The sequence below is a fragment of the Seriola aureovittata genome, chromosome 15, assembly GCF_021018895.1.
Source record: "Seriola aureovittata isolate HTS-2021-v1 ecotype China chromosome 15, ASM2101889v1, whole genome shotgun sequence".
Classification (NCBI taxonomy): Eukaryota; Metazoa; Chordata; class Actinopteri; order Carangiformes; family Carangidae; genus Seriola; species Seriola aureovittata.
Window position 1 is genome coordinate 16,668,147 of NC_079378.1, and position 20,630 is coordinate 16,688,776.

General features: G+C 41.4%; 1 protein-coding gene across 5 annotated transcripts in view; it reads right to left on the minus strand.

Moving 5' to 3' along the window:
- LOC130182172 (spectrin beta chain, non-erythrocytic 1) overlaps positions 1-20,630 on the minus strand; it is a 55,836-nt gene that overhangs the window by 3,911 nt on the left and 31,295 nt on the right. For 2 of the 5 annotated variants that reach the window (XM_056396840.1, XM_056396842.1), the window contains 37 exons: positions 18,129-18,280; positions 17,691-17,864; positions 17,285-17,376; positions 17,063-17,143; positions 15,743-15,858; positions 15,282-15,394; positions 14,978-15,165; positions 14,740-14,857; positions 14,326-14,484; positions 13,898-14,200; positions 12,422-12,575; positions 11,914-12,308; positions 11,519-11,782; positions 11,222-11,433; positions 10,768-10,905; positions 10,442-10,661; positions 9,729-10,265; positions 8,549-8,751; positions 8,351-8,441; positions 7,994-8,140; positions 7,478-7,741; positions 6,918-7,142; positions 6,736-6,825; positions 6,218-6,496; positions 6,008-6,138; positions 5,695-5,899; positions 5,214-5,588; positions 4,873-5,117; positions 4,645-4,783; positions 4,409-4,493; positions 3,632-3,828; positions 3,350-3,477; positions 3,162-3,237; positions 2,068-2,145; positions 771-949; positions 384-557; positions 152-194 (listed from right to left, as the gene is read on the minus strand). In XM_056396840.1, coding sequence (XP_056252815.1) covers positions 152-194; positions 384-557; positions 771-949; positions 2,068-2,145; positions 3,162-3,237; positions 3,350-3,477; positions 3,632-3,828; positions 4,409-4,493; positions 4,645-4,783; positions 4,873-5,117; positions 5,214-5,588; positions 5,695-5,899; positions 6,008-6,138; positions 6,218-6,496; positions 6,736-6,825; positions 6,918-7,142; positions 7,478-7,741; positions 7,994-8,140; positions 8,351-8,441; positions 8,549-8,751; positions 9,729-10,265; positions 10,442-10,661; positions 10,768-10,905; positions 11,222-11,433; positions 11,519-11,782; positions 11,914-12,308; positions 12,422-12,575; positions 13,898-14,200; positions 14,326-14,484; positions 14,740-14,857; positions 14,978-15,165; positions 15,282-15,394; positions 15,743-15,858; positions 17,063-17,143; positions 17,285-17,376; positions 17,691-17,864; positions 18,129-18,280 — 6,770 coding nt within the window. The remainder of the gene's footprint in view (positions 1-151; positions 195-383; positions 558-770; positions 950-2,067; positions 2,146-3,161; positions 3,238-3,349; positions 3,478-3,631; positions 3,829-4,408; positions 4,494-4,644; positions 4,784-4,872; positions 5,118-5,213; positions 5,589-5,694; positions 5,900-6,007; positions 6,139-6,217; positions 6,497-6,735; positions 6,826-6,917; positions 7,143-7,477; positions 7,742-7,993; positions 8,141-8,350; positions 8,442-8,548; positions 8,752-9,728; positions 10,266-10,441; positions 10,662-10,767; positions 10,906-11,221; positions 11,434-11,518; positions 11,783-11,913; positions 12,309-12,421; positions 12,576-13,897; positions 14,201-14,325; positions 14,485-14,739; positions 14,858-14,977; positions 15,166-15,281; positions 15,395-15,742; positions 15,859-17,062; positions 17,144-17,284; positions 17,377-17,690; positions 17,865-18,128; positions 18,281-20,630) is intronic. The other 3 variants (XM_056396843.1, XM_056396844.1, XM_056396841.1) reach the window with 2 other exon arrangements.

Sequence of the window (20,630 nt, forward strand, 5' to 3'; positions counted from 1 at the left end):
AAAAAAAACATTAGTTACTATACTTAATATACTTGAGGCAGAGTCACACACAAGTCAGCACACGAATACACTTTTTTTTTTGTTTTACGCAAAAATCATTTGTATTTAATTATTTTTTTTTAGTAGAGTAATTATGTTCTATACATCTCACCTCATCCTTTGCTTGGAACAGGTACTCTTTTCCATCCCCTAGCCTGCAGACAGAGTAGAAGAGGTGAACCATTAGTCAGAGATAAGTTATAAGTCTATAAGTCTAACAATTTCACAATTTTCTTCGTATTTCATCATGGACTCTCATTTTATTTATTAAATCAAAGAGTGTGACAACTGTACTGTATCAGGAATCCTTGTTCTAAAGTTTTGGTTGCCATCTCTCCTCTCACCTGAGCTTGAATACATGTTTCCTCTTCTTATAGTCGTGGGCTACCTCACACACAGCCTCTCCGAGGCTTATGGGTACCTCTCCATGGTATGGAATGCCATTGCTTGCGCTCTTGCCATCTTTATAAAAACCAAGACTTCCTTTTCTTAGGACACAGTACACATTCTGCCAGGACCTATGGGAGTAAAGAAATGGTATCAAGAGCAGCACATGTTGCACATAAAAACAGAAAGTACATATATTTTCTAAATATCTGATACCTTTCTTTTTTTATATCTTCCATTGTGACTAATTCCCAAGAAATCTAAATTACTTTTCAGTCTTCGGTGTCTGGCCTCCAGGGTCTGCTATGGTGCACTTTAGTGACTCCCCTCATGACAACACTCACCTGCTAGCTGCCTTTTTGCTGTGGGACTCCATCTCTTGTTTTCGACAGAGCATCCCCTCCATGGTTTCTGGCTCAGACTCTGCTCCACCCCTGCTTGGTAACGTGGCAGACGGCTCAAGGCGAGAAGATGCCAGCCCACTGTCCCTACCTGGACCGTTCACCGACTCAGACTCAGAGCCCTGTGGTTCCAATCAGACATGAATAATAGTGAGGAGGTAGAAAAAACACATGACCGGATGGAAGAAGTGAGCAACAAAGCAGCCATTCACAGCCATACATGAAGAGCCATGATGACGTTTGCTTTGACGACACTGTATGATTACCTGAGGTAACAACATAGCACGGGTTCAGAAGGTCCACATAATTACAATCGCAATACACTGATATTTAACAGGACAATTACAGTTCCTCATATGAGTAAGACATACAGTTAAAACAACATACATCTGGAAAACATGCATGCTACACTGAAAACAGTTAGTTAAAATATCTGCATGTTCAAAAATAATCAAAAAGTACCAGAGGAACAGATTTATTTGGGACAGCGAATACTGGAAGATACTAATTTGCAATATAAATATTATTATTCACAAAATTATCTTTGCCTTATATGAATAATTGATAACTCTATTGTAACACATAAACACAGACAAAAAACATAAATCAACATATAATCAAATACAGTTACACTCTATCAAGCCTTAAATCCTCCAAATGGAGGATGGAGTATTCTGGCTTTTGTTTACTAATCCACAGATGATAGGATGCATTTTAAAGTACCTATTTGTGACAGTAGGACAAAACATTATCAGCTAAGGACATATTTGTGTTTTTCTTTTTTTTCCTCCATAAACCCTTTCTACAAAAAGCTTGTTAATTGAATCTATCAAATGACTTTCACACTCATCACACACATGAACACATATTGGGAAACAATAAACAAGCTACATATAAATAAGCTTTGAACAACTACAAATATCACCACATTTACAATTCTGGGCTTCACATTTACAGTCACTCCTGTCCTGGTCAATATGAGCACATAAACAAGTGCAGACTGCATATTTGATCCATGAAGACAATGTGTTCATGAATCTGCATCATGCCTTTTAACAGCAATGGGGCTCATTAATGAAACTGCATATTGCATGAATAAATAAAGCAATGGATTGCATCTGTGACAGAGAGCAATGACTTCCTGATAGAAGAAAAGAGGCACTGCAGTTGACCAGGAGCTGAGCGGAGGCTGTGAAGGGGGCGAGGGAAGCTACAAAGCTGACCATGGCTTGGTACTCACACGCTCCAGCTGCTTTGGCCTAGACACACGTTTAGGCTCTGATTTCTTTCCCACTGACAACGATAGCGATAATGACTGCTGGTAAAAACGCAATAAGAAATTGTTAAGAAGTCTTTGTCAGGGGCAGAAATTTGAAAGTAAGTAAGTGCCTTGCACCTCTAGAACTTGAGTTCAATTCATACAGAAAAGACTCTCTTTCTTTGACGGATTCTTCTCTGTAGTATCAGCAGCAGACCTAAACTTGGGTTTACAGCAGCACTCTCCACAAGCAGCCAGTGTTGACTGCCGTCACTTCATCTGTGACACCAAGTGCTTCTTTTCACCTGCCAGTGAGGAGTTTCACTAGGGTCGTGTAACATTCATTGAAGTTTAGTATATCCTATCCCAGTCCCAACCCCCCTCCTCACAGGTACCATGTGTATTTAATCAGGGTCCCTGAGGTGATGGGTGAGTGTTTGTTGCTCTGCAACCACCAGGAGGTGCTGATTCTTTTCAGAAAAAGTGCTTCTTTTATGTATCATCAACAATAACAATAAGCAAACCTTGCTGCTTACCTCTGATATAAAATATTGCTGATATTGTTGATTAGAATGGTTACATTTCACACAAAAAATAAAATATTTCCTTCAACTGGATAATTACAAGTCATGACATTATATGACATTAAATACACTAAAACAACGCTGTTGATTGGATGTGAACAGACAGAGACAGGGACACACTTACATACAGTTACATTATGAGATACTTACAGGTTTGGACTTCTTTTAAAACCCAAAGCAAACTTCAGGTATTTTTTCCTGAAATTCATGGTTTGCTTCAAACTGTGGCCATGTTTTGATAGTTTGTCAGGAATACAATAGTAAATATTTAATATTGAGTGACTGTCTCATGGCAACAGTGATGCCAATTATTTGCCATATTTTTTCTGTTCTGACAATTAATCTTTCACACAGATTGAATGGAACATGGAAAAGACACTACAGGACATTACACGTTTACATTGGAAACGAGGTAAAAAAAAAAAAAAAAAAAAATTCAGCACAACAGAGCAGAAACACTGTAACAGTCAAACCTTTGGAGATGTGTCTCACCTGAGATGTATCATTGTCACTGTGTACTCCATTCACTGACACCGACTGATTGAGTGTGGTCTGGTCCAGACTGGTTCTGTGTTTAAGGGGGAGGGAAACGTGTTAATACAGAAACAAAAGAAATACAACGGCTATTCATAATATACACCAACACCTTTCTGCTCTACTATAACTCCTCTTTGGTTTACCTGGCTGCAGAGTCATGTGCTTGACTTTCTGTCTCAGATTGTGCCACTTCTTCAGCTGGGGGTGGTGTAGGGGGTCGCCGTGCCCTCTCCTCTTCCTCTCGCCTCCTCTGGATCTCCTGCTCCTCAAGCTGAAAAGGAGGGAGTGAGTAGTAGTAGTAGTCTAAATGTAGGGTTTCCCTGCCTACATCACAGATCAGTGGCGGACATTATGTACATCATGTATCTACCAGCCCACAGAAAAAACAAGCCATTGATGTGATTGAAGATATCTATACTACTTACTGTAGTGAGTTTCTCCAGTAGGAAAAAGCGCTCTTCCCAGGCTGCAGCAAGTTTCTCAAAGGCCTCATGGCGCTTAATTAGGCTCTCTACTTCATCCACATTTGAGCCCAGCTCTGCTGCTCGCACCAGAGGTTCTTGCCCTGCCAACCAAGACTCTGCCACATAGGCATCACGTCCAAACTGCAACACCTCCAGCACTGAGATGCAGGGAGAAGAGGAACAGAAGAAAGAGGAGAACAAAAATATGTAGACAGTGAACAAATAATGAGATATTAAGAAATACAGTATAATCTGCACCAGAAACTGTTAGTACTGGGGCAGGTGTACAGTAACTCATACACTTGGAGCCCCTTCAGAACAACAATAGCTGTATAACAAAAAGCACAGGCGTGACTCATTTCAGTAAAACCACTGCATTGGTGCAGGGAAGGTTGCCTGAAAAAGGGTGTCAAAAAGTTAAAAACGTGTAGACAAACCAAAAAATGAGTCCTTACACTACTTTTGCTATAGTGCAATCAATACCAATAAAAGTCTTGACCGAGGAAAAAGTTATGGCTGGCATGAAAACTTTAAAGTGTTGTACTGTTTTAATGGAGTACAAACTGATGTGTGGTGTCTTTGCTTCTAACAGGAGGTCAAACTGGATGTACCTGTTTATATTTTACCTACTATCTCTACCCTGTAGCAACATGCATACACCAGTGGATCCATGGCATTTTATCAACATGGCACTATTAGATTGAACAGGCACGCTCTAAACAGGTTAAGCATGCATACCAATTTGTAAATGATCCATCTTGTCTTGCCACTTTTTGTTGATCCTGTCTCTCTTTTCCTGAAGTTGAGCCAGTTTCTCTCGTATCTGTAGGTCAAAGAAGATTCAGGAACAAGAGGACACATGATAAGGCTGGTAATAACTCATGATCATTATGTTCCTTTTTTACTCAAAAACATTTCTTGTAATATGCATCAATATGACTGCAGATAACAGTGAGTGACCCATTGCATAATACCTCATCAGCTGCATAGTGACAGTTGTTGATGAGAGTATTTCCCATCTCAAAACAGGCAGTAAAGCTGTCTGCCCTGGTCTCAATCTCTGACTTGATGTCCTGATGATTGGCAATGACCAGCCCTGCAGAAGATACATCCCTGGGGAAACAGAAAGGAGAGAGAGGTGAAATTTAAATAGACACGTAACAATAATAACAAAAACACTCTGAGCATAAAATGGCTCTCACCTGGGACTGTCATGTGCGTCAATCTGCAGGTTAACACCGTCCATCCAGAGCATTAGGTCTCGCACCATGTTAAAGAAGCGGAATTTCTCCACAGTGTCCAGCAGGAGGAGCCTGCGAGCCTGACCAGCCTCAAGCAGGCCCTCCCAGGCAGAGGTCACAGCATGTTCGCTCCTGTGAATATCATCAGCTTTTTCTCCAGCATAAGCCTTCTGCAGCCGTGCTGCATCATCCTGAACCTGGTTCACCTAGGAAGTCAAGGAGGAAGAGGGGGCATTCAGCATTCTACTCACATGGCTCTCTAGGAATTACACGTGATCTCTTTAACGACATAGCTAGCTGACCTGTCCACTGAGGGCTTGGATGTCATGTTCAAAAGTGTTGTGCTGTCTGTGTAGATGTTGGACAGTGTTCAGATCACGGCCCAGGTCAGAAGGCAGCGCCTCCCTCTTTTCCTTAACACGTCCAAGCACCTCCATGGCATCCTGATGGAAGCGATGCAATTCATAGGAGGCTGCCAACATTTGCGTGCGTGTGTCAATCAGCTCTAGCAGATCTGCCCAGGCCTCGTTTAACCCATCCTTCCACTCAGCCACACTGGCGTTCTCAGGATGACCTGACTCAATCAGGTCATCTGCCAGCCCATTTACACCATCTACGCGCTCTTGGCCGATGGTGCTGGTGTCACGAGCAAACTCCCGGAACTTGTCCCTCAGCATCTGTAGAAAGAAAAATCAGGGCAAACGTGAGCAACATAATTAATTCAGCCAAATTTCTCTGAGCTTCAGTGTCTCCAAAGTATATGACAGAGAAAAAAACACTCACGGTGACATGTTCATAGTCCTGTCCTAGTTCATGGGAACCAGCAACCACCTCCCTTTCAGCAATCCACTGTTCTAGGTCATCCACCTCCCGCTTCAGCTGGGTCAGTCGCAGTCTCTCCTGAAGCCGCCCACGACGCTCCTCAGCAAGGTCTTTCAACCCTGCATACAGCTTGTCCACTTGGGCTTGCCGTAAGGTGATTCTCTCGCTGTTAAATGAAAAATGAAAGGACAGATCAGTGGTTGTGGATCTACAACTTTATTCATAAAAAAGGTACGTGTCATAGATAACACTTCAACATTCAGATCTACTGCACCTCTCTGGGTGTTCACTGGTGACCATTAGGCGACTGCTGTTGGCTAGCTGATGAATGGTTTGGGCGTAGTCTTCAAGAGCCTGTTCCAGGATCTGGTGCTTTTTGACCATCACTAGTGCGCTTTGCTCATCCTGCGAAATCATTAAGTTTCTTAAAGACACATGATTGTGATACAGCGGCAATTTTATTTCTTATTGTGTCTCAATTTACCTTGGCTTTTTCTTCTGACATCATGTGTAGCTCTTGCTCACCCATCCAGGCCTCTGCCTCTGCTGCATCAGCATAGAACTGCTGGGCGCGATTGGCCTCTATTAGACGGGCATGACGTTTGTCTGTCTCGGCAATCAGCTGGTCCCAAAGGCCCCTCAGCTCAACAAGACGCTCCTCTAGGACAGACTGTCTCTCACCATCTACCTGACTCTGATCCTTTCCTCGTCTGTGGATGTCATCAATGCGAGGCTGGTGGCCCTGGATCTCCTTCTGCAATGTCTGATTCAGAAACAGAGAAGGTGTTAACTTTGACTGGTGAGTTGGCAATTCTTACTCCTCACATTTGTCTTGGGTCAATACACAGTTTTCAGACATTTAATAATGAGATGACAATTATTAAAATTCACTTTTACTTTCTTTTAAACTATCCAGCATTTACAACATTTTAAAGAAATTACTAGTATTGATCATTGTGCTATTGCATGTCATAAATACAGATTTTTTTGTCATCACTGTACCTGGTTCTTTTTGATTAGAAGCTGAACGGTAGGCAGGTCTTTTCCATGGTCTGTGGAGGTTGCTAGGGGCATCCTCTCTTTCACCCATAGCTGACAGAAAAACAGAATGAATAAAACATAAGCATCAGGCAACATATAGATCTATATCTAATTTCAGCACTCAGGCAGGTAATCCAACTCACAATTTCATCCTCCAGATCTCTGTTGAACTGATGTGCTTCTTTAGAGGCAAGTAGTCGCTGCCGCCTCAGTTTGAGAGGATCCTGAAGATTTTCAAAGTTGTCAGTGACACGCCTTTGCTGACCATCTACCTCAGCTAGTCCAGCGTCCTCCTGGGACAACGCCAGTGCCTGAGACTGCAGGGACTGCACCTCCTTCTCTCGGACCTCCATCTGATGCTCCAGCATCTAAACAGGGACAGCACAAAGATGTAAAACAATAAGATAGGGCATTTGGCAGTCTCCACTAAACAGATTTGGCCACTTCCACCACATGCACTTAACTCAGCAAGTTCAGGATCAGAAGTAGTTCAATATCTTTAGCATTAAGTACAGATTAAATTCTTTAATTACTCTACATACATTTTTTCAGCACATTTAAAACTGAGTTGAGTTTTTGACACATGATGTTTCGTACCAATCAGAACTTGTACTAATTATGTCATATGATATTATATATGCTCTATAATACAAAAGTATTTCTTCATGGCATAGATGTGCTTTGCTTGCACAGTGTGGTCTACCTGATGTTTCTTGAGCAGGATGTTGACACTGGTCAAATCTTTACCATAGTCGTCACTATGCAGCTGACTCTCAAGGTTTTTCAGCCAGACATCTAGAGCAGAGCAGCTCTGTGTAAAGAGCTCTGCCCTGTTAGCATCAAACAAACACTGGGCCTTGGTGCGAGTGGTGCCCTCCAGCTCCTCCCATTGACGCTGTAAGTCCTCCAGGGTCTGCTGGACAACAGGTTTCAGCTCAGGCTTCTCTGCCACCAATGCCTGACCCTCCTGATAGAGACAGAATACAAGGACAAGTTTTCATTTTCAGTAATCTTGCCATTTTGGCAACACTTAGGCAGGCACACTGTCCCAGCTGTATACAAAAAAAGGATTGCTATTTGGCCTCTCTGATTAGCCTTATTGATTGGCTTACCCATGCACCAATCAATTAACTACTACAATTACACCACGTCAGAACAACTGCCCACATATGAGACAAGTTACCCCAAGTTACACAGACAAATTACCCTTTTCCCGTACCTTGTCAATTTTGTCCAGCCAGTCTTTGTTAGAGGCCAGCTCTGCCATGAAGGCCTGGTGCTTCTGCCACTTGCTGTGAAGATTTCTGGCCTCATCATAAGACATGTCTTGTGCTGTCAGCATTTTCTCATTGATCCACAATGTGAGCTATAGAAAAGAGGACAGCATTACACAATAAGCATCATTATTAATATAATTATACAGAAATACAAGCGATAAACACAAATTCTATAGCTTTTTTCTTATGATAAAAGAAGCCATGTGTAGTCACAGTACTAGGTAACTTTGACATATTTAAACTTTAAGCATGTTATTAATTTACTCATGATGCTATTATTTCATTTCATTTTTTTTTACCTCCTGGCCATCTTGGAGGAAGTGCTGAAGTTCACGGTTGTCCTTAAGCTTTGTAAGCAATTCATTCGCAGCCTTCTTATTCTTAACATGCCTGGAGAAAATTAAGGAGAGCTAAATGAGCCACTCTTCAAACATCTTATCAACAAGGAAAACTTGCATTATTGGGATTTTTCATCCTTCTTGTACTTTTGCTCTAACCTTTCTTGGATGGAATCAACTTTTTCCTGGATTTTGTCAGAGTTTGCATTACAATCGTTAATGAGGCGCCGTCCAGCCTCCACCACACCAGTTATCTTCTCCTCACTGGCCTCTGTGGTAGTGAGGAAATCCTCATGCTTCTTAATGGCCTCTTCCGCTCCCTGAAGACTGCTGGGCATCTCTGTGTGGGACAGCACATACTCCTACACAAAGAAAGGAAAAGGAATGTTATAATTGTTTTTAACATTTCTTACATGCTATTATCTAATTCCAATGATTTTGATGTTTTGCAGCCTGTTGGCTTACTGTCAGTGATATATTGAAATTAAAACATGTAAAACAAGCACAAGCTGGGGATATAGTGAAGAATTCAAACAACATCAAACTACAAATTTCTGTTTTTCTTCAACAGTTTATAATTTGCTGCAGTTGTCTTTGAATCCCTACTTTTGGGTTCTTCCAGTCCTTACATTTGTATGAACTTTAATTTCTTGTTAATTAGATTTTGTGCTACATAGAATTATAATAGTAATTATCTAATTTTTATAGAATGAAAATAAGCGGAGTATAGTGGCCAACACATTACAGATTAAGGCCTGTGGCCCAGTTACACTGCACCTTACTTCTCACCTCCCAGTTGCCCTTATTTAAGAGCTAGGTGTGTGAATACTAAGTGTACTAGACGCCAATGTAAACAAACCACAAGAACCCATGCAAACACAATAAAAACCTATAGAGTAAACATTAACACATATTTCTGATTACCAGAACAACATGCTTGTGCTGCATTAACCCTGTGAAAGCAGAGTGTTTTAGTTCAGCAGAACTGAATTTAAGCTTGAAAATGTGATTAATTAATTAAATTTAACTATTTAAGATTATGACTTTGTGATGATTTTGCTATGCAATCAAGCAAATCTTAGTCATGTTAATAACAATGGGAGGGGCAAGAGGGCAGTTAGTCTGGTGAAAAATTTGAATTAGATTTACATTTCTACCCATGCTTTAACCCAGCTGTTATTATCCATTTGAAGGATGTAGTACATATATTTTAGGTGCAAACAGTTATTAGGCTGCTTGACTATAGACGAAGCCAATAAGGCTGTACGTTGATACATATTTTGATTCATCTAGGCCACAGCTCACTGGCACAGTTATTTCAATAGTGCTTTTTTCAAACCTGGCTGTTCAGGAAAGCTTCTGCCTGCTTTGCATCTCTCAAGAAAGTCTGGAAGTCAAAGGCTTGGGCCAAAAGACTGTGGCGGTTCTCCCACATGCGACGCAACTCATGCCACCCGGTATCCAGTGCCTGGAGCCTCTGGGCCAGGAACATGTGCTGGGCATCTGTCTGACCTTGGGTCACCTCCTCACCGACTGCCCGCATCTTCTCATAGTCCTCCTTATAGTTATCAACCTCATTCTTGATACTCTCATGCTGGGCTAGCAAACTCTCAGCCTCAGGCAGAGAAGTGGGAATGTCCTCTGACGCCACGGCTGTCTGAGTGCGGGACAACCAGGACTGGAAGTCATCCAGGTCCCTAAGGAAGCCCTGCAGCTTGCTGGCTTCGCCCAATGACTCCTCACGTCGCTTCATGGTGGCATTCAACTCTTCCCACACCTCTTGAATCTCTGCCAGACGTCCCTGGATCTCTCCTGCCTGATCTGGATGTTCCTTGGCCAGCTTTTCTGCCTCATTTCTAAGGTCATCCAATTTTCCCTAAAAAGACACAAAGAATGGTTTAAATGCAGAAATGATGAGAAGATTCCCCAGCATGAAACCCAAATTGCTCCCACAATGAATGTGCATTATTTTTAAATTATTTATTGCATTGTTTATAGTCTTTTCTGCTCCAATCCCTCACCCATAAGTCACTGCATGTAACCTCTCCATACCTGAATTGCCTCCAGGTCCCTCTCCATGCCAGTGAGTTTGCGTTGCAGTGCCATCACTCCAGCCAGGTCATTGCCCAGGCTCTGAGTAGATTCTATCACCTTGGTCTTTTCCTTCATCCAAGTTTGGATCTCATTACACTCCAGGTGGTAGTTCTGGATGTTAAGAGCAGACTCTAGGGCTTGTTTTTTCTGGCCAGCCAATTGTTCAAACTCTGTCCATCTAGGGGACCATACAAAATGCAATATGCAGGTTAAAAACAACCAATGCGCTCATTGAGTTGTAAAATAGTGGGTTTTACTTGGCCTTATATGTTATGTGATCTGACCTGTTGTTCAGTTGGTCTCGTGTGTGGTGGATTTGGTCTTTGCTACAGTTGTCGGAGCTCAGCAACTGCTCAGCCACCTGGTTCACATCAGTTACACGAGTGCCTAGGTTGTTCATCTCAGGTTCAAGAGTCTCAAATCTGCAGTCATAAAGTTAAGAAACAGCATCAATTCACTCATTCTAAAAAGAATATGGTCTTTTAAACTAGATGTTTCTGCAGATACTAAAACTACTTGTGACAGAAAGCAGCGACATTTTGTATACTTTAGGGAAAAATTTGAGCTAATAAATGATATATAGACCGTTGAGTCTTAATTATTGTTTCACATCTGTAAACCTCAGCTTCAATGTTTGCAACTTGAATATTTTTGAGGGATATGAATTGAGCCTTCACCATGTTTCTTCCATATTAAATCTGTATTTATAGTCTTCCCTTCCCTTCCTCACACACTGACCTCTGCTGCACCACCTCTAAGTCCTCCAGTTTGGTAGGTATCTCCATGCCATGTAACCACTGCTCCTTTTCTTCTACCCAGAGCTGGCAGGCACCAGCTTCACTGAACATGCGGTAGAGGGCAAGGGCACCTTCCAAAGCCTGCCGCCGAGCTGCTGACAGAAACTCCAGTTCTTCATAGCGCTGCTCAATAGCAGGTAGGCGTCCATCCACCTACAGTAAGCAGTAAACCATAATTCAGTTCTGTAAATGGAACATCATCAGTGAAGTATGAAAGTATGAAAAAAAGCACACATACCTGAGGGAATTGTATATAGGCCTGTGGCAGTGCTTGGACCTGCTCATGTAGGGATTCGATGAGGGGGCGGTGGCTCTGGATCTCCTCCTCTATTTCCCTCTGCTTGCGAGCTAGAGTTTGGGTGGAGAACTCATCGTGGCCCACCTCCTGACTTGACACCTGCCTAAGTGTCTCCATGATCCAGGCCTCCATGTCATTGGCATCTGTTTGGAACTGATGCAGAGCCACAGCTTCCTTAAGACTCTGCTCTCTCAGTTTAGTTGTCTGGGGAACAGGAAGAACAAGGAAAATTACAGAAAAAGAAATATATAACAGAAAAACCTATATTTGGAGAAAATAGTTTTATACTGTGGGTAACAGTCTCACAAATACAAAGAGTGATGATCACCACCCACCTCCTCCAGATGTGTCCATTGTGCACGGATGTCTTGAATCCTCTCTGTGACCTCTGGGGCTCCAAAGTGTCCCTCGTTAATCAAAGCTTCCCCAGCAGCAATGCTGTTACTCAGGGGGCCATAGCGGGCTGCCATCTCATCCCTGAAAGCCTCATGTTTACTAAGCAGGTGAAGAGCGGAAGTGAGGTCACGCCCACAGTCTCCACTGGCCAGGATCTGCTCCTGTTCTCTGATCCAGGCTGCCTCCTCTCCGACATCCCACAGGAACTGCCACAGACGTCGAGAATCCTCGAGACTCTCTCTGCGTTTCCCAGCAAGCTGACCAAGCTCCTCATAGGCTTGACCCAGCAGGTCAACCTTCTCACTAACTAGCCCTGGCTCACATGGTTTGTAGGCTGGCAATCAGAAAATGCAGGAGTGCACAGTGCTTAGATATTGTTCACAAATAGGCTAAACCAAAGCTGCATGGCTGTACAGAGAATGAGTAAAAGCATGTTTGAAAACTCACCCTGTTCATAGGAAGTGAAGCGCTTTGCGGCTCCCTGCACTCCCTTGATCCTCTCTGCCTGAGCTGAAATGTCAGCCTCTACCAGAGTGTGTTTCTGAAGTAGGTCTAACACATCATGCAAATGTTTGCCGCTATCCTGAGACTGCAGACGACCCTGAAACAGACAGAGAACACAGTCCAGTAGAATATTTGGTTACTTATAAAAATAAGAGTAAAATAAAAGGGTGTTTGCAACAGCAACTACAAGGTAGGAAACTAGTTTGGATATTGTGTCCACCAACAGAATGTGTCAAGAGTGAACAATCTTCCTGGAAAAATCTAAAATCTAGTAAACAGAACAGATATTTATAAAGATTGAATGATTTTGTTGCCTATGCCCTGCACTTGGTGACATTTTAAATAAACAAAAACCGATAATAGCTGAAAAAAGAATTTCAACAAGCTTCAGACCATTAACCTGAACAAAAAGGAACCAAAATGGTACTCAAATGACAGCAGAGAAAATTCCTCTAATCTAAACCATTAGAGTAGGTCACTAAATGACAATAGGACATTGTGTTACAAACAAAATAAAAAAAAAAAATCAGATAATAAACTGTATACAAGCATTCTAATTATATGGTAATGGGCAACTTAATCACCAAGACATTAACAGGGTGATTCCAACTACCACTGAAAATTACAGAAGAAAAAAAAAAAAAAGGTTAATGTCCTTTTCAACTCCACCCCAGACAAGCAAGTGCAGACATGGATGGTACATTTCCACCCCAGCTGTCTGCTACTTTTTAAACAGATACAAAACTGACAGATATTTATTAGTTTAAAACAATTCATGATTAACACCACAATTAAGGTCAAAGCTGAATATCTAGGACACTTATATAGTGAATTTACTGGCACAACATAACAGCATGTTAAACCTATAACTACAAAGACTTGTAACCTCTATTAGATGTCTAACGTCATCATCTCTAGGAGTTAACGTGTGCACCATGTAAATCAAGTACACTGAATGATACAACCTACTGTTCAATCACTTAGGCTACTTTAATGGCAGGCGAAAGGCAAAAGGCTATGTCAGTGGCTATCAGGCAGTTGCATTTGGCAATACCAGCATTTTGAGAATGGCAGAATCCAAGTGAATTAATATCACAGCATGTGGGAATGGGAGTCACCAGATTTAACCGCTTAAGCAGAAAGGTACATATTCCTCAGCCGACCTCAGCCAGCAATGACAGGCTTTCCTGAGGTTAGGCCTATAAAAAGCTAATAACTGCTGTAAGTGCAGATGCTAATGCTGTTGTGAACATATATGAACAACAACTAACTTAATTGAATGGATTATGAAATTCCTTTTTGTTAATTAAAACAAAGCCAACAGAGTATAGGAATGAAAGCAGTAGTTTAAAACAAGTTAAAACAATGTGAGTACTGTTAAAATAGTATAAGCATACATTTTGTTCAGTGGGTCTTTACCTTCATTTCTGCCATCCAGTCCATGATGTAACGCATCTCCTGAAACAGTCTCTGTAGGTCGCGATGGGCATTCAGCCGCTCCCTGCGTGCAACCAGAAGTTCTTTCAGATATTCCCAGAGTCGAAGCACATTGTCCCTTCGTGCAATTACACGTCGTACATCATGGTATGACTCTGCTTCAAGCTCTTTGGCAACAGCCTCCACAGCAGCCACACGTTCCCAGTATGCCCCGATGTCTGTCTCAATTGCTTCGTGTTTACGGGTGGCAGCTTCCACTGCTCCCAAGTCAGTTCCAAAGTTGTCCTAATAACAGAGGAAATTAAGCGCATCACAGTGAAACTATTCAATGTATTCCAGTCAGAAATAAGAATGCCTCAGTTGCCATACATTTGTCTGTTTTTTAATATATCAGATTTTCATCTATCTACCTGAGACACAAGCCTCTGGTTCTCACTCAGCCATGTCTCCCGCATAGCAGCTTTGCGGTCAAAACGAGCAGCGAGCATCTCCAGCTTCTCCTGGCGAATCAACTCGTTTCTCAGTGCCAGCTCACGTTCATGCTCTGCCTTTTCAAGTCGCTCCCATGCCTGTCACACCAATGAAAACACAACAGAAAGCTGGTAAGATCCAGCAACTATGACACCAATGCTGCATACTGCTGAAACCATGACGAGATAAATAGTCATGTATGACACTTCTGTCTAAGAAAACCCTAAAGTGAACATGAACAATTTACCCAAAAGCATGCAACAAGCTGCTTATTTAACATATTGACATATGGTATGACATCACATTAAGAAACATTCTTAGATGGAAGGCTGTACATCTAGAGCAACCCATACCTTATTGATGTCAGAGATGAGTTTGCCCTCTCTTGGCATGTAGACTTTCTGGTTGTTTGCTCGCATCTTACTCTGGATAGTAAAGAGGAGAACTTCCAAGTTTCCTTTCTCTGTAAATCTGTGGACACAGACATCACCTCTGTTTAACATACTCTATAGCTTCACACTCTAGATCCTAATGGTTAGCAGGCATTTGGTTATTCACTGGGTTACATTAACATAGCTTTCTGTTACTCACTTGGGGGGTTTCTCCACAGTCCGGTATGAGTTGAAAGCCTGGAGCTGGTTCTGCACAGCACTCAGTGAGTTAGCCAACTGCCTATCATTAAGCGTCACTATGGTCTGCTCAATCCACTGCAGTAGCTCTGAGGCCAGGGTCTCATACTTCTCTATCAGTTGGTCAGCCTCAATAGCATAGTCCAGCACCTGCAACGAGGAGAGGTCTGTGAGTCAAGGCAACTGGGCACTGCCCACAAACACTGCCCACGTACTCACTGTTTTACTCACACACAAATGTGTAGACACACGCACACACAGCTAACCTTGCCAATTCTTTTGCCCTCCACTGCCAGGGCTTTCATCTTGGAGAAGTAATGGTAGTAGGTCGCGACATAGGTAATGATGGATTTTTCATCAGGTTGATCAACATTAACATCTGAAAAAGAGAGAGCATGATCCATCTGCATCCAAACTTTATTTAATCTACTCATCATAAACTTCAGCATGCACAAACAACACTGTGAAGTTTGGCTCTCAAAATAGCCTGAATGAGGAGTTGAATAGGTGCCCACTGTTACCATCTTTGGATGTGATTCTTTGTGATGTCAGTGTAGCTGACGTGATGTTGTGATGCCTAAACTATAGTTAATTCCAGTAATCCTCCATAGTCCAACACCCATTAGTCTGTTTCGGGCATCAGCTTAGTGCCTTAGTGGACAGTGTCAGGCCATCAGTGAGACTTACAGGAGTGCTTCATGTTTTTATGGAAGTTTTACACACTCACCCTCTGGGTCCAGCAACTTGGTAAGCCCCAGTTCCTTCTCAGCCACATTGAAAGCATTCTGGAGATTGTAGTGAGCATTTGACCTCTTTAGGTTGTCAAACTCAATCAGGTCAGGTCTGCAGAGGCCAAGAGAACAGTTATGAATTTAATAAGTACAGATTGCAGAGGACAGCAGGGTGAAAACAAACAGTAATGTCATTGATATAGTATCACCTCCTTGTAGTATAGGAAAAAAAAAAAAAAAGTATTTTTACCGTCTACAATGACAATGTCTCTGTTTACAGACCAGGATGCATAATATAATCCACTGGATTAAGGTAAAGTTGTCTGCATGCTAAACAGGTTTATCATCTGTGGATTAGGGAAGCTACTCCAGCCAATTATCGCCTATTCTTGGCTAAACCTATTTTTTCATATCACACTGACTTGGGTATAAATCAGGTATAAAATCGGTCTGGGAGGCATCTTTATAGGTCACTAAAACTTTAATGTCCAATAAGCATGAATTGGCATTCTCAAAAGGAGGACAAACATGGGTATTTTCTCATTGAGGTTTAGTGACCATGACCAGAATTTTGAACTGTACAATGGCCATGAAACCTTTATCCTAAAGCATGTTCCTCATTAATGAAACACATTGTAGATTAGGGGAAAAAACTAAATTTGCATATTGTAATTGCCTGCTGTGGTGCACCTTCTGTAGTTTGAATAGAGGCTTGACCATGTAAATTGAAGTGTCATAGTTTACATGAATATCTCATGGTTCAGTAACTTTTGAGAAAGCAATATTAGCACTCATGTATCAAGTATCACCTTAGGTATTCACTGTAATGAAGAATGCTCTCTGTTGTATTTGACCCAGAAATTTAGAGTACTTTTGGTTTCAGTTCACAGATTAATTTTAACACAAGATATTCATGGCACTATTACCAGCAGGGTGTGCAAGTGAGTTACCAGGCATAGTTCTTCATAGAAAATAAGTGGGTTATTATTTCTGTGATCTAGGTCATCTTAGTCCCTATTTTATTTTCATCCTTTCAGCCATACTGCAGACTGTTTGAAGGATGGGAGGAGTAGGAGGAGACCTAAATAGAAAAAGGGGATAAAAAACCCCAGAGAAGTGTGATGGTACTGTGACAGGTGCTCCTCATTAGGTAAAGAAAGATAAAAGAGGGGGTGAAGATACTGGACACAGTTTTGTTTTGCAGGATAAAATCCTCACTTTGAAAATGGAGCTGTGTTAAAATTATTTTAAATCTAATTACAAGTCTAAAAGGAGCCAGCTTCATCAACAATCGAGTATAGGAAGAAGTCAGTGACCTGTGTTTGTGCACAATGGCATTGAACGCCAGACCATCTCGCCAGCTGGTAGTGAAGTTGTGAATGTTGACATTGGGGTATCTGCAAAGGTCAGATCAGAAGTCATTAATCATTAACTCAACACAGCAAATTCACTAGTAACCCCTTCAGTAAAACCATACATTTTACTTCAACATATTAACAGCATTCATCCTCTATGATTAAGCCCTTTCCTTTTCTCACCCAGCAGTTTTCATTTGGCACCAAAGCAGCAAAGCATCTTTAGCTGATTTTTTCTCCTTGTTGTCTTCTGTCTCCACACTGATGTCCTGGATCTGTCAGCAGAGCAGTTATTCAGTTAAGACTGTGACCAAGACTTAATTCCTATAAGACTTATTCCCTATACAATTCCTATATGATTAGACTTTCCAATATTATCATTATATGCTCTTATCTGTAACTGTATATTACAACACATTTAAGGAATCGTTGAAAAAATTCTTAAGTAAGTTTGGTGAGTTTGCCTGAGGATGGACTTAGCTACATGCAGAGACCTGATGTCCCACAGCAAAACTGGCTTTTTGAAAGAGTTTGAGAAACGTGGTAGCTGGGCTGAGAGGGGAATGAGAAGAGCTTCATTGTATGTTACCTGGAAACGAAGGATGATGGTCCAGATGAGACCCAAGGTGAGACGGTGATTCCCGTCCACAATGTCATGTGAGCCCATGTTTTCTAGATGTACTTTTTGCTCTTTGAGAAACTGCAGGGCTTTATCAACATTTTCCAGGCAGTGGATACGCATGCGGCCCTTAGTGGGCTTTGGCTGTGGGGAGAGAAGACAAACAGAAAAGAAGACATAGGTTGACATTGTTGTGCAACGTGATCACAACATGATGAGGAAAGGGAACAGGAATTTAAAAAGAGAAACACAAGACAAAGCAGGAGGAAAAGTAAATCACATTAAGAGAAAGCAGAAATGAAGAACATGATTGCTCCTTCTTCCTGACTTGTGGTGCAGGGTGAGGGCCGTGTTGAGGGCCTGGGTCAGGTTTGGGGCAGACAAGGGTGGTTTCTGTGTGATACTGACCAGCTGTTCTCCTGAGAGCACTTCCAGAAGGCGGATTAGCATGCGACCATCGCGCAGGTCAGTGTACAAGTCACCAATGCGACAAGTCACTCGACCTAAGTGAGAGTTCACCCATTTTGTAAAGGTCTTCTTCTGTACTGCTTCACGCTCATCTGCAAAGGGCAAAAAAAGGAGAAGGGTTAAAGTTACATTGCACCAAGATCACAACTGACTCTACTGACTGATGCCACTGGCCTCAATATAATTCCTGTCACAGAATTAACTTAATGGGAATTACTTTTGCTCCAAACGAACACCAGTGCGGTCTACCAATTTGATCACATATGAGCACAGACAAGTAACAGTAAATCATAAAGACTTAAGTCCTTGTCCTGGGCAGTTCATAAGCTGCACCATTAAGTCTCCAGGATCACTGTATTGACAGCTTAGTGAGAGGTTTTCACTCTTTACATCCAAGTTTAGTGATGGCTCTGCTCATGTGTGCATCGCTAATTACTCTAATGATGTGAGTTTAGAAGAGAAAAGTGACTATTCAAAATTGGACAAAGACAATGATATTTAGTGAGCAATCTTGTTGTTAATTTATTAGAGCAGGGCTAAAAAAAGAATCACAATAAATTAAGCTGTAACAGCAGCTCAGACATATGGACCAGGGGAGTAAGAAGCTAATCCTGCTCCGCCACCTAACAAGGTGACCTCATTTCTAGGACACAAGGTCTCCCTGCTTTTCTAGCATTCTACTTAATGCACTGCACCTAACACAAGTCCACACAGAATAACCCTGAAGCAAACAGAAAATAGATCTTAGGAGCAGCTCTGTGCTAATGAGTTCAACAAAACAAAGCCTACTTACTGCAGCATGAAATGAAATGTAATGGTGGTGAGGATAAATGGATCTTTAACAATAACACATCTTTAACAATAAAAATGGTGAAGCCTTCATATTTTGATATTTAACAGTAAACAAACGAAACCATAATTTAGCAATTCAATTGGCAACAAAGCTGGATATTTAAAAAAGTGTTCGTCACACAAACGAAAATCGTATGTGCTTCAGATGTTGCATCAAAACTAAATGAAAGGTAGAAATGCAATTAATGTGACAGAAAGTGCCCTTGAGGGGTCAGGCAGTCCATCAAGCTGGACAAGACTCACTAACATAATTACTAATAACTGCCCTGCATCGCCCTTGCTCCTACCAGCAAGTATTTAAATGTTGCCAAATTTCCTTTTTTTTTTTTACTTATGTAAAAGCCAAAGGAGCATGGTTGGTTTGAGATAACTTCAACAGCAACTACAACCAAATGCAACTATTCAAAATTGAGACTTCCAATCCCAAGGCAAGGCCCAAATATCTAGTCAGGTCATGTTACTGTGGGAGACTGTAGGTAAGCAATTTGAATATAGTCATTTTAAAAGAAATCACTGATATCAAATCAAGGTGAGTACATTAATGGCAGTTCTTGTGGAATTAGAATATCATTAAGATGTAACTGTTTTTAGTAGACTCTGATTAATACATGAATACTAAGCCACTCCAAAAAAGATTGAGCAATGTGAAGTGAGCAATTTGAGGTGACCAAAGACAGCATGTTGTGGAATCAACCACTCCACCAACTGTCAGCTAAAAAAAGAACAGATTTTGAAATTACACACAAGCTTGGGTGGAGTAATACAACAGGACATAACGCTTGAACTGTTGTGAGCTAAAGGTGCTTCCTCCTCCTCTATACTCTACTTGAGTTTTCCTCTTTTAAAATAATACAGATAGTACCAGCAAACTGAACGCAATCTGCTACTAATTTTCTAAAACAGAAGAGAAACTATCACAAATAATGATTTAAACATGATTGAAATACAAGACTCAATACCCCTATAGCTCTGTATTTTATCCTCTTATAATGATATCCTCTACAATGATATTTCAATAAGCAGGTTTCCATATAATCATTTATATTATTTATTTTATGTTCCATCAACATGCTCATAAGATGCTGTTATACAAAGTCTTGCCCACTGTAGAAGGCTGCATCTGTCAAGTCTCATGTTTTCCTTGTTGAATATTTCACAGTGTTTTTTGTGTCCAACTAACAGCCTTGAAAAGAAAATCTCAGGGTCTGTCACACCATCAAAAAACTATCACTAAGAAGTGTTTGTTGTTGGCCTATGCTTAAAATAAAATGCCAGTGCTCTACGGATCACCCTTCCTTGCTTCAGTTGCTTTTCTCCTGACAAAACTGTCTGCTGAAGTGCACTGGCCAACAATAGAGTGTTAGTGATAGCAAAATATATTCCATCATCTAGGATAAAGTTGTTTGGCTGTCCATGTTCTGCATTAGAGCTGAGGACAGCAGAACAACTCATGGAACGTGTACCACATATACTTGCTCATAGCTTGGATGCCCAAGACAGCCTATTTGGATACATTTTAGTGGAAAACAGTAGCTAGTTAAAATCAAACAGGAACTGGCTCTTATAATGGCTGTATCTCACACAAGACTG